At 46.3% G+C, this 12235-nt stretch overlaps 7 protein-coding genes across 7 annotated transcripts; 5 read left to right on the forward strand and 2 right to left on the reverse strand.

Annotated features, from left to right (window-relative positions):
• Nucleotides 1–30: 30 nt before the first annotated feature.
• VTP01DRAFT_6341 (uncharacterized protein) lies at nucleotides 31–2025 on the forward strand (the record flags this gene model as incomplete). Its single annotated transcript, XM_069385232.1, has 7 exons — nucleotides 31–219; nucleotides 278–631; nucleotides 712–977; nucleotides 1039–1195; nucleotides 1255–1643; nucleotides 1704–1874; nucleotides 1932–2025. 7 exons carry the CDS (start codon nucleotides 31–33, stop codon nucleotides 2023–2025), a joined length of 1620 nt encoding a protein of 539 aa, XP_069242714.1.
• Nucleotides 2026–2900: 875 nt separating this feature from the next.
• VTP01DRAFT_6342 (uncharacterized protein) lies at nucleotides 2901–3719 on the forward strand (the record flags this gene model as incomplete). Its single annotated transcript, XM_069385233.1, has 1 exon — nucleotides 2901–3719. The coding sequence occupies one exon, from the start codon at nucleotides 2901–2903 to the stop codon at nucleotides 3717–3719; it is 819 nt and encodes a 272-aa protein (XP_069242715.1).
• A 368-nt stretch (nucleotides 3720–4087) lies between these two features.
• VTP01DRAFT_6343 (uncharacterized protein) lies at nucleotides 4088–5519 on the forward strand (the record flags this gene model as incomplete). Its single annotated transcript, XM_069385234.1, has 8 exons — nucleotides 4088–4117; nucleotides 4197–4210; nucleotides 4284–4549; nucleotides 4614–4732; nucleotides 4808–4829; nucleotides 4905–5030; nucleotides 5094–5210; nucleotides 5296–5519. The coding sequence occupies 8 exons, from the start codon at nucleotides 4088–4090 to the stop codon at nucleotides 5517–5519; spliced, it is 918 nt and encodes a 305-aa protein (XP_069242716.1).
• Nucleotides 5520–5732: 213 nt separating this feature from the next.
• VTP01DRAFT_6344 (uncharacterized protein) lies at nucleotides 5733–5993 on the reverse strand (the record flags this gene model as incomplete). Its single annotated transcript, XM_069385235.1, has 1 exon — nucleotides 5733–5993. The coding sequence occupies one exon, from the start codon at nucleotides 5991–5993 to the stop codon at nucleotides 5733–5735; it is 261 nt and encodes an 86-aa protein (XP_069242717.1).
• A 323-nt stretch (nucleotides 5994–6316) lies between these two features.
• Nucleotides 6317–7006, forward strand: VTP01DRAFT_6345 (uncharacterized protein; the record flags this gene model as incomplete). Its single annotated transcript, XM_069385236.1, has 1 exon — nucleotides 6317–7006. One exon carries the CDS (start codon nucleotides 6317–6319, stop codon nucleotides 7004–7006), a length of 690 nt encoding a protein of 229 aa, XP_069242718.1.
• A 1203-nt stretch (nucleotides 7007–8209) lies between these two features.
• Nucleotides 8210–10140, forward strand: VTP01DRAFT_6346 (uncharacterized protein; the record flags this gene model as incomplete). The annotated part of the gene is made up of 4 exons (XM_069385237.1): nucleotides 8210–9409; nucleotides 9474–9537; nucleotides 9598–9704; nucleotides 9802–10140. 4 exons carry the CDS (start codon nucleotides 8210–8212, stop codon nucleotides 10138–10140), a joined length of 1710 nt encoding a protein of 569 aa, XP_069242719.1.
• Nucleotides 10141–10296: 156 nt separating this feature from the next.
• Nucleotides 10297–11801, reverse strand: VTP01DRAFT_6347 (uncharacterized protein; the record flags this gene model as incomplete). The annotated part of the gene is made up of 6 exons (XM_069385238.1): nucleotides 10297–10534; nucleotides 10614–10775; nucleotides 10858–11172; nucleotides 11247–11413; nucleotides 11495–11555; nucleotides 11614–11801. The coding sequence occupies 6 exons, from the start codon at nucleotides 11799–11801 to the stop codon at nucleotides 10297–10299; spliced, it is 1131 nt and encodes a 376-aa protein (XP_069242720.1).
• Nucleotides 11802–12235: the final 434 nt, after the last annotated feature.

Raw genomic sequence — 12235 nt, forward strand, 5'->3', positions numbered from 1 at the left:
TAACAGAAAAGAAGTTTCGCCGTTGTTGTTATGCGGTTCATTCTTGGTGCATCGCAGTGGCCATGGCGTCAATGTCGTCGAGCCACGAGTTCTATCATACGACATTCTAGCACCAACAACCACAGTAACACCAGCACCGCCGCCTCTGCCATTGAGGCAAAGCGCAGAGAGGCCAGACTGGGCGGCGGGCGTGCAAGGATAGACGCTCAGCACTCCAAAGTAGCCAAAAATATATCCATGATTCCGTTGAAGCGGGTTTTCCTGACAATATTAGTAGGGAAAATTAACTGCCCGAGAGCGACTGAATCTTTTGCTTGACAAGGACTCGTTCCGTGAATACGACGCGTTTGTCGAGCATCAATGCGTGGACTTTGGAATGCAGGACAATCGGTTTGCAGGAGACGGCGTGGTTACCGGTCACGGGACCATCCATGGCAAGACCGTTTTCGTGTACAGCCAGGATTTCACGGTGTTTGGAGGAAGTTTGTCGCGAACGAACGCGCAGAAAATTCTTAAAATCATGAACCAAGCGGTCACTGTCGGCGCTCCTATTATTGGACTCCAGGACTCGGGTGGTGCAAGGATCCAAGAAGGGGTGGATTCATTGGCGGGATACGCTGAGATATTTCAGGTAAAATATAAGTCCTTTAAAATGACAGCGTGCTACAAATGCAAGTTTATCCGACGTTGACGTTGAAAGCTTGGGTTCAGCAAAATGTCTTGGCATCGGGCATCGTGCCGCAGTTATCGATTATAATGGGTCCCTGTGCCGGCGGGGCCGTTTACTCGCCAGCCCTGACAGACTTCACATTTATGGTTAGGGACACATCACACATGTTTGTGACGGGACCTGATGTGGTCAAGGCTGTAACGAACGAGAAAGTGACACAGGAGACCCTTGGTGGGGCATCAACTCACACCCAAAAGAGTGGAGTGGCACACAATGCATATACCAATGACATTGAAGCTCTTGAAAGGTACATAGAGAGGGATAGCGGAAAATGTGATCCTGGAGCATCTAATCACAACAACGGAAAGGATGCGGACTCTTGTCGGATACTTGCCGTCTTCGTGGGCGAAACCTGCACAGCCACTTGCATTTGATGATCCCATTGATCGGACCGACGAAGCATTGGATACGATTGTGCCTGAAGATCCTACCGCGGCTTACGATATGCGCGAAGTGATACACAGAGTAAGTGTGCCTTTGCCAAGTGTAACAGGATTTTATACTGAGTCAGATTGCCTTGGCAGATTGTGGACAGACACTCCTTTTTCGAAATTTCACCTGAATATGCACCCAACATCCTCGTGGGCTTTAGCCGACTGGCGGGCGAGACCGTAGGCATTGTAGCGAACCAGCCGCTAGTCTCTTCCGGAGCACTCGACATGGACGCCTCTGTCAAAGCAGCGCGGTTCATTCGATTCTGCGATGCTTTCAATATACCACTTGTCACGTTAGTCGATGTGCCCGGTTTCATGCCTGGGAGCGATCAGGAGCACGGCGGCATAATCCGGCACGGTGCAAAACTAGTGTATGCATATAGCGAAGCAACTGTGCCCAAGTTGACAGTCATTACGAAAAAAGCATATGGAGGAGCATACATTGTCATGAGTTCTAAACATTTGCGGGGTGATTACAAGTAAGGACAAGCAGGACAGCAGCAGGGATGATATTATCCACTAAGAATCACACAACGTAGCATTGCGTGGCCTACAGCAGAAATTGCAGTGATGGGTGCAGCAGGCGCGGTTGAGATCATCTTTCGGGACAAGGCAGCCAAGAGTCAATTGCAAGAAGAATATATTCAGAAATTCGCCACGCCGCTCGCGGCTGCCCGACGTGGATACTTGGATGACATTGTAGAACCAAGGCAAGTATGAACAGTTTCAAGTGGCTTTAGCAACTGATCTGAACGTTACGAGTTTAGAATGACACGTGTGCGACTCATTGAACAATTACGATTATTAAAATCCAAATCACTCAGCAACCCGCGGAAAAAGCATGGAAGCATTCCTTTGTAAAGAAAACTAAAAATAATAATAATAATAAAAGGAGAAAGAAGGATTATTCTGCCGGCTGCCGTGTGATCGGTAAGCAAGAACGCACGCTATATCGATTTCGAATTTTGCCTATCTGGGTGAGGTGTCGGGCAGAGTCAGATATCCTATCACGCGTCACGGGTCCACAATTTTCTTTCGCAGCAGAAATTGGGATACCCTTTCTGACCGTGAAACGAAACAGCAACATCTATATACTCGATGGCGTGCTTGGATGAATTTCCGGTGCAACATTCGATTTCCGGCACAACTTGCAAAAAGAAATAGTTGCTGGTTCAGCAAAAGCAACGACGCAGACACTTTCTTTAGATTGCATAGTTTTGCCCACGAACCCTTCCGTAACTGGTCGGGGAAATAAGAATTGGTACTGGGCAGATAAGCCTATCTGTTCTTTCGCAGTTATCCAAAAATGGCGTGCATTACCTTATCTCTAAAAGTACCCTAACACAAATATAATACTTGTCGTAATCACATATGGCCCTCATGATCCTCATGCCATAGGAAACGGGATTGGGCTGTGTTCGCAAAAACGAGAAAAAAATATAGAATAGCATGACAAGGCAGCACATGTAATTTGCCCGTTCCTATTCGAGCCAATTGCAAAGAAGTGGCAGAGATTGCATCATGCCGGAATCAAACGAAAGCTGCTGCCTAAAAAATTGAGCATGCACGGCGATCTCCCTTTTTTCGCGCAATTTGGTATCTATGGTCACACACGCGACAGCTACTGTATAACCATGCCAACCTGGCAGCAGCATTATAAAGCCCATGCCTAAGCTCTGTATCCGGCTTTTTCGCATATTCTCTTTTTCGACCTTTTCTTCCCTTCACTTTCAAGAATGTACTATCATTCTCATTACAACACCAATTTTGACTGGGCATCTCCCCAGACGCAGGATATGGATCCTGTCATTTCGCAGGCACTCTTTGGCAACGATCCTCTATTCTCGTCTGCTACCACTGCTACAGAGCCTGACTATTGCTCATGGTTACCGAGCCCTTCCTTCGACAGCGTTTCTGCGTCCCTGTATCACAACTCTTCACCAGTATCCTCTCCGGACATGCTTTGCATGGATAACAACCAGCCTGCATCGCCCGTCTCACACATTGATCCGCTCCAAGTGCTCGCCTACGACCCGCTTCTTATTAGCTCGGACGAGGAGCAACCTGCGATACCATCAACGCGGGTGTCAGAAGCGAACACCGAGGTTGCTCCAGCATCATCAGCTGAAGAATTCGAGGAACCGGCACAGGACGAGCCAGAATACGAGCCAAGTGAATACGAAGAAGATGATGATCACGACAGTGATCCCGATTGGTCATTAAGTCAGAGTGCACCAGCGCCTAAAAGGCACGTGTCCAAACGGCGAAAATCTAGCACGGCGACAAAAGTAGCGTCAAAGAACCTAGCAACTACTACCTCTACCACAACATCCAGCACGCCTTCGCCTGGCGACCAGATACACTGCACAAACTGTGACACCACGAACACACCGCTCTGGCGCAGGGACGCTCAGGGACGGCCACTCTGCAATGCTTGCGGTCTTTTCTTTAAACTCCACGGTGTTGTCCGTCCTCTATCATTAAAGACCGATGTGATCAAGAAGCGCAATCGGTCTGGAGGCATTCACAAGAAGAGCCGTCGATCGCGCCGTTGATAGATTGGCTAAACCAAGCGACAGAGCCTCTTTTCCTCAGTTTCCTTGTCTCCGTGAATTGTATTATTGGTATGCTAGATATTCGTTGTGCTTTTCTGGATTCCATTTCCTTCGCTGTACATAACACTAGTCGTTTCCTTTTTTTCTTTTTTCTCTTGTTTGCATTTATTTTGCACTTTCTCCTCTACTACGCTCCATGGAACCTCTAGTCTCTACAATGTCTTTCTCATTTTTCTCTCTTTGATTGGAAATTTATATATAATGTATGCTCGCTGCCAGCTTGCGCGCCATATCCATCTTTCGGTTTTTGAAACAATCAATTTTAAGTAGCGGGAAGAATCAACGTGCTTCTTTATGCAACGATAACTATGGTTCTCACCGCAGAGCAGTTGGCTGAGGTACGGGTTTGTGTATAGAATATCCTATTTCTGCAAGCTGACGCCTCACACCCCTACCATTCGTCCTTGTTGCATAAAGTTTGACCGCGATGGGTAACTCTTGCGGAATGGGGCAGCTACTACTCTAATCCTGCAATGGCAACTGACCAAAGAATTCTCTCGCTAGATTCCTCGTCATTCCTGACTTTTTCACCAACGCGCAGGCGGAACGGCTCAAAGAACGCGCCGACGAGCTACTGAAAAACTTTTCATTGGAAGGGCACCCTATGACTCGGTTCTCGACAGGCGAGGGCCAGGATAAGAAGCATGTTGGTGATGAGTATTTTTTGACTTCTGGCGATAAGATTCGTTTCTTTTTCGAGGAGGGCGCGTTCGACGATCAGGGAAATCTAACAACAGTTAAAGAACGGGCCATCAATAAAATTGGACATGGTAAACTGCTGCTCAATCTGCATTGCAAAGCATACTGAATTTACTAATTGTTGTGTATTTGAAGCATTGCATGCGTTGGATCCTATATACAGAGAGTTTTCTATCAATCAGACCATGTCGGACATGGCCCGGGACCTCGGTTTCAAGGACCCTCGAATGCTCCAATCGATGATCATATTCAAGGTAAAAGAAGCTTTTTCTTTTCCAATGCTTCTATTTTCGTGGGAGTATTCACCAATGATGCATATCCCGTTCTAGCAACCTTACATTGGAGGACAAGGTAGGCCGCTGGGATATTAGACTATATCAATTTGCGTGGGAATTATGATATACCAAGCTCATGCCTACATTGCAGTACCTTCCCATCAGGACTCTAGCTTCCTTTACACCGAGCCTCTTTCAGCCGTCGGCTTTTGGTTTGCTCTCGAAGATTGCACTGACGAGAATGGATGCTTATGGTTCATTCCTGGATCCCATAAGGGTGAGAAAAAAGATATGGTATAGTCTAGTGGGAAGGATGTCTCAAATCGCCTCGCTGCCTTAGAGACTCCAATCACACGCCGATACGTTCGAGACCCAGAGGGTAGCGGCACAAAATTCATTGGGGATGCAATACTCACGACCGACGAGTCCAAATACGTCATGAAACAAGTGAAAGCAGGTTCGCTGTCGTCGGAATCAAGTGGTTGTATTGATCTCGGCAAATATGGTATTAATCTAGGAATTGGTTTCTTGTTGCTATCCAGGTACCTTGGTGTTGATCCATGGCAGCGTTGTGCACAAGTCAGCACCCAATTATTCTGCAAAGTCTCGGTATATCTATACCTTTCATGTTATCGAAGGGCAGGCTCGGTACCCTAAAGATAACTGGTACGTCGTCGGCTTGCTTATTTCTTCTATGGAGAAAAGAAAACTCAAGTCACTATCCAGGCTCCAACCATCTGCTGAGATGCCATTCACAGCTTTTTAGCTCACATTCTAATAAAAATAACATCACAATGGAACCAAACGCGACACAAACTTCTACGCCACCACGTGGCTAAGCGAGTTTTGTTTGTCGCCGACTCATTCTTTCGCCCGCTTTTTGTTACTGTCGCTTTGACCACTATGCACGCTGCATATGCGCATTACTGCGCAGCATATCCCGATCCGTGCACGAGCTTGTCGAACCTTTGTAATCTACCTATTCCTCTATCCTGTAGTGATCGATATTCTTCGAGGGAGTCAATTCTGTCTCGTCCTTGATTTTGTCTGGGTTCTTGGCAAATTGTTTTGTATGGCTGGACACTGCCTGCCGTCTGACTTGATCCGTTTCATATTCATTCATCTCTGTTTCAGATTTGGCATCGTATTTATCTTTCAATTCTCGCTTGCTGTCTATAAACTTCTCGCTACCATCAAATATTCCATCAATCAATTTACGCGCGAATTCATTCTTGACCATGATATACACGAAATGCAAAAAATATTTATGAGATACCAGGTGTTTCTGTAATTAAACGCCCTCTCACTCTCGGAAGATTCCGTGCCTGGTTCCGTTCCTTTTGTTCCTGAATGTCTCAGATGAATTGAAACAAACAGATTGTTATCCAACCGCTTATTTTGTCCAGGCCTTTTCCGCCCAGTATGTTGACTCGCTTCTCAGGTCCCAGAAAAAAAATGTCTTAAATGAAAAACGAAAAGGTATAAAAGAATGGGCAATTTTGCTTATTTCTACCTCATCACTTTTTTACTTTATCTACTCCAGTCCTCTCGTTTCGGTTAACCATGCTATTCAAGTTCCTCTCCCTTGCTGCCTTTGCTGGTTTGACTCTTGCTGCTCCCGCTGACAACGGCGTCCGCATTGTTGTCAAGAACCAATGCTCTTCTGATCTCCAAGTTGGCCACATCACTAACGGCCAAAGCGCTGGTGAATCCATTAATGTCAAGCAAGGAACCTCCAAATCCTTCCCCTTCGCAGCCGATTGGCAAGGACGTTTCTGGGCTCGTGAATCCTGCAACGGCGAGTCTTGCGCTATCGCTGGTGCTGCCAACCCTGCTTCCTTGGCAGAGTTCACATTCAAGGGTAGCGGTGGTTTCGACTACTACGATGTCTCCTTTGTCGATGGCTACAACTTGCCTATTTCCATTCATCCCATCTCTGGCGACGGTGACGGTGCTGGTAACACCAAATATGCTTGCGGTGCCCCCAAGTGCAGCAAGCTTCCCCACTGCCCTGATGATCTCAAGCAATACGAAGATGGCAAATTCGTTGGATGCAAGTCTGCCTGCTCTGCATTCGGTACTGACGAATACTGCTGCGCTGGCGCTCACAATACTCCCGACACTTGCTCCATCAACTCTTACGCCCAAGCTGTCAAGGATGATTGCCCAGATGTCTACTCCTTTGCCTACGATGATCACACCAGCACTTATATGTGCAAGGCTCAAGGCTACACTGTCACTTTCTGCCCTTAAAGTGTGATTTATGATTCTCTTTTTGTAAAATAGTAAAGTGCTGGCTCACTTTGGTTTACGTCTTCACTCCATTAAACATTACATCATAAATCATCTGTATCATTTCCGAGTAGCATAGTCATAGTCATTAGTTTTAGCAATGAATAAATCGTAAAAACATTGATGCAAGAGTCATCCACCAATAGTAGTAACAATAAAACTTTATTCCCACGGAATAGTTTCGCAACAGTCCACCAAGGGATTTTGTTCGTGAGAACATTTGTCTTTCTTTCTTTTCACTTACGTAACAGCAGAGTAGCAGATGTGAAGTCGCATCGACTTTTTGTCATTATTAATCGAGAAAGCAGTCATAGATGCATGCTTATCTCTCGATGTGCCAAATTGAGTATAAGAGTACAAGTCCAGACGGCTGCGCTATGCGTGCGTGTGCAACCTTGATTAGGTTGTCATTTCTTTTAGACCTTTCCATATCTTCTGAGAGAGTACATGCGTTACTCACGAACCCTGCTTGAGGACCCGGATATTGCTTGCTTATTAAGCTAGCTCTACCACTTTAGGTGCTGTCGTACTGTCATATCTAATCAATGCACAGCCGCAGTCTGTGCAAGAGTGCGTGTGTGTGTAAGGACGCAACAGGGGAGAGGCAGTCAAGTTCATGTAATTTGCTATTGCTTGCTCAGCTCTGTACAAGTACTGCTACAAAGAGGATTAGAAGCTCTTTCATTATATCTGCTTGTCTTTGACGGGCATGCGAAAGTGGGGAAGCTTTAAACAAAACATATAGCGTATTTATGTCCACCGCCTCCAGGCATTGAACCTTTATCAGGATCAAGGAGCTTCCTAGCATTCGTCAGCTAATATTCGAGCATGCGCCTGCCATGAGTAGGTAGGTAACATGAGCAAAGCGAATATGTATCGTTCCTCGCTATCGCCTTGTTCAACCTTCACACACGTACAAAATGTACGACCCTGAAATTTCATTTCACGGGTCACAGCAAGGACATACAGGGTTCAGTCCGACTGATTATCAAAGCGCAGTCCCCACACATCAGGGACCAACGAACGACGACAACAAACATCGATTCATTATATTACGTGCCACATTGATGCGAATATAAATCCCGGCAGTTTTTCGATGTTTCTTCTGTTTGTTGTTTCTCTTCCCTCTTGTTTCTTTCTCACGATCTCCTCCGTCCCCACTGAATGAAGTTTACTTCCATCTCTGTTGCCGCTGCACTCGTGGCCACTGCCGCCACCGTCCAAGCAAAGACATGGCTGTTCCCAATCCCTCAGCAAGTCGAATGGACCGACCACGTGGCTCCTCTCAGCCATAAGTTCAAGATCACCGGAGCACAGAACAAGCATGTCAAGGATGCTGCAAAGCGATACTCTCACTTGATTCAAGAGGAAAAATGGGTGCCAGTGCAGGTCGCTTACAGTAACGAGACCCTTACCGAATCAAAGCATGCCCTTGCTGGATTGACCATCTCAGTCAAGAACAACAAGGTCAAGCTGGATGTGGGCGTCGACGAGTCATACAAACTGGAAATTCCTGCAAGCGGTGGTCAGGCGACCTTGGATGCTCCCACCTGGGTTGGCGCCCTCCGCGGTCTTGAGACTTTCTCCCAGCTCGTGCTCAGCGACGGATCGAAGAAGGGTCTGGTAGCTCACACAGTCTCAATCACAGACGAGCCTGCATACGGTCACCGAGGTGTGCTGTTAGATACATCCCGCAACTACTATCCTGTGGAGGACATCCTCCGAACGATTGATGCCTTGGCGTACAACAAGATGAATGTCTTCCATTGGCATGTCACTGACTCCCAGTCGTGGCCTCTGGTGTTCAAATCGCATCCAGAACTCTCCGAAAGGGGTGCATATAGTTCGCATGAAGTCTATACCCACTCCGATGTCCAAGGGATCATCGAATACGCCGAAGCGCGCGGTGTCCGCATTGTGCTTGAATTGGATATGCCAGCACATACTGCAAGCATCGTAGAGTCTCATCCTGACTATATGGTGTGTACCGATCAGTTCTGGGCCAAGTACGCTGCAGAGCCTCCAGCTGGCCAGCTTTCGCTTATCAACAAGGATGCTTGGAAACTCGTACAAGATATCGTCAAGGAGGGTACAACCATTTTCCCAGATTCTTTGTACCACACTGGCGGTGACGAGATCAATACCGACTGCTATGCGCTCGACAAGGACATTGTGGAGTACACTGAAAAGAATAATATCTCAATCAAGGATCTGTGGTTTGAATGGGAAAATAACCTACTTTCCTATGTCACCAACGACCTCAAAAAGCGGCCAATTATTTGGGAAGACTCTGTTAACGATGGTGCTACATACCCCAATAACACTATCATCCAGACGTGGAATATTCCTCCATCCAACTTTACAGTATGTTGTTTGTAATCCTTCCTCATATCCATATCGCATGTAGCAATTAACGATTAATTTGTAGTCCAAGGGATACGATGTCATTGTGTCGGATGTCTACTACTTCTATCTGGATTGCGGCAGCGGCGGTATGTATATCGTATGCAAACATATGGAAACATGTATTCTCATATGTGTACATCATCTAGGATGGCTTGGTAATGATCCTCGATACATCAGCCCTACACAGCAGCAGACTGCAGATGATACATTCAACTATGGGGGCACCGGTGGCTCGTGGTGCGCGCCTTACAAGGTATATCGTTCAGACACGGAAGATTCTACTATATATGACAGCAGACATGGCTGACAATTCATACCTTTCGTCCGTTGTTTGTTTGCTTGTTCAATAGACTTGGCAACGTATATATTCTTACGATTTGACCTACAATATCCCCAACGACTCTCCTGGCAAGATCCTCGGTGGTGAAGTTGCGCTGTGGTCAGAGCAGTCAGGACCTACCGTTCTTGACAGCAAGTTGTGGCCTCGCACCGGTGCTGCTGCCGAAATCTATTGGTCTGGTAACTATGACAAGGATGGCAAGCGTCGCGACCTTGCGCAGGTCCTGCCTCGCATCAGCGACTGGAATTACCGCTTGCTTGCCCGTGGTATTGATGCCGTGCCTCTCCAGCCCAAATGGTGCTTGAAGCATCCCGAGCAGTGCAATCTCAACGACCCTAACGAAAGCTAATTTAAATCAACACTTCTTTTCTCTTAGTATATTGGTGTTTTAGCAGCGAGTATATGCCCTGTTTATTTCAATCGCCATTACTAATAACAATCTCGTTTAAACCATTGATGCATTGATAGTATCGAGTGCTTTTCCTTTTATTTGAACGAAAAGCACCTAATCGCGCTTTTCAGTTTCTTCTGTAGTTGACGATGGTCTGCTCATCTCTTCAGCTTCAAACAAGACAGAGCTCTCGGGTGCTTGTCGTGCGCCAGTGGCAGGTGCTGCGGCAGATGTCGATGATGATGGAGCAGGTATATCAGATGAAGCCGCTGCTGCTGTGCTAGCCGGAGGAGGAGGAGCTGTTGTTGTCTTTGTGGATAATCGCATATCGAGTGCTTTCAATGCCAATGCTCTGTAGGATGCGTAACTCTCATCAGTTTTTTTCTCTCTTCTACCTCTGCAATTACATGTTATAATAGTTGATATCTTACCTTCGTCGCTCAGCTTCTGCACGGGCACTACCAGGCAATGGTGACGGTCGCACGCCTGTCTGTCCTTCCAGATCGTATGCATAGTTACGAGGTACAGGTCTGCAGATGTGCAGGCTGACAAGAATATCAAACACCGTGTTGGCAATTGCTCCGATGATTGGCCTTTTTTGGTGAGGAAACAAGAAGGAAGTAAAATCGTACGTGAGCATGGAAGGCGCACAGAGCCGCTTGGTGCATAACTTACTGCAAAAATTCAGGGAAAAAGGTCTTGAGAGCAAAGGTTTCACTGTAATCGCCTCGAACGCCGTCTTGATACTGGAAGAATCGAATGTACACCCATCCAATAACCCAGCCGATATTGACAAGATTGTAAAATACAATAGCCTGGAACAAAACCAAACCGACAATACTGATAGCGGTAGCGACACCGATAAGATTTTTGACGCGAATGGTGACGAGGCTGCCGAGCAATGCGACGCGGTGTTCTGGTATCAGATGCTTAAATGCGACAAGAAATGCTGAAAAGACGCCGCTCATGCCGTTAATCTGTATGCCATATCTACATAACGATAACATGAAATGTTGTATTAGCCCATCAATGCATCATTGATTTCCCAAGAGGTTGATACTTGCAAATACTGTGTATCTTTTGTGATGTAAAACGACAAAATGATACCAATCCAAGTAACGACATTCGATAACACGGCTGTGATGACCACAAATTTCAGCAACTCTCGACTTGTCCAGGCACGCTCCAGATATTTTCCGCAAAACAGTAAAATAATAAAGCTAAACGCCAGCTAGAAGAAAAATCATTTTCTTTAGCGTCTCGCAAAGATATATTGTAGTCGTTGCAGTTATTGCCCAAGACGATAATGTACCGAAAATATATTGCTTTCGTAGAATGCGGCTGTCAGGAACGTCCATGGAAGATACAGCACTCTGTAAACATGGATATACGTAAATAGTCATTTCAGAGTAGACGAGCGGGTAGACATACGTTCCAGGGAGGATGCCGATAAATGGACAACCGACGAATACGGTGGTGTCTGGATCATCCGTACTTATACTTGCACGGTACGTGTAAATGTAACTTGTGCAAGACAGTACAAGCAGAGTTGTTACCAGCGTCTTTGTCAGGACTGGTACATTGGAGAATGCTGATTTGAATGTCTGTGAAAGTGCCATTGCCTAACGCTCTAATGGCAAGAACACCAGATAATAATAATAATTATAGAAGAATATGGCAGCCAGCAGCTCAGCTGTTGCCCCGCCACCAGGTCATGAAAATCATCCAAGGCGGATAGGTAATCTAATGTAGACCCGACTGCCCTGCTCTTCCTCGAAGCAGCAACAGAAGGAACTGCAGCTATTGATATGAAAAATTTCTGGAGATCACGAGCATCGTCAATAGTACAAAAATCACATACAGGTCCCTAGATAACCACAGGGATAAACGGCACAATAATCAACAAAATCATCTTAAGTAGTCATCGCGGGCTATAGTGATCACCTCGGCACCAGCCCCAGAGGGTGATCACTGTAGCGGGAATATCATAGCGGACTCTTTGTATCCTTTATCAATGTATTTTCATAACCAGTCTCTCGGTAATCTTGCGAAT

Source organism: Rhizomucor pusillus (assembly GCF_041956525.1).
Source record: "Rhizomucor pusillus strain CBS 183.67 unplaced genomic scaffold VTP01scaffold_3, whole genome shotgun sequence".
In the NCBI taxonomy this organism is placed as follows: Eukaryota; Fungi; Mucoromycota; class Mucoromycetes; order Mucorales; family Lichtheimiaceae; genus Rhizomucor; species Rhizomucor pusillus.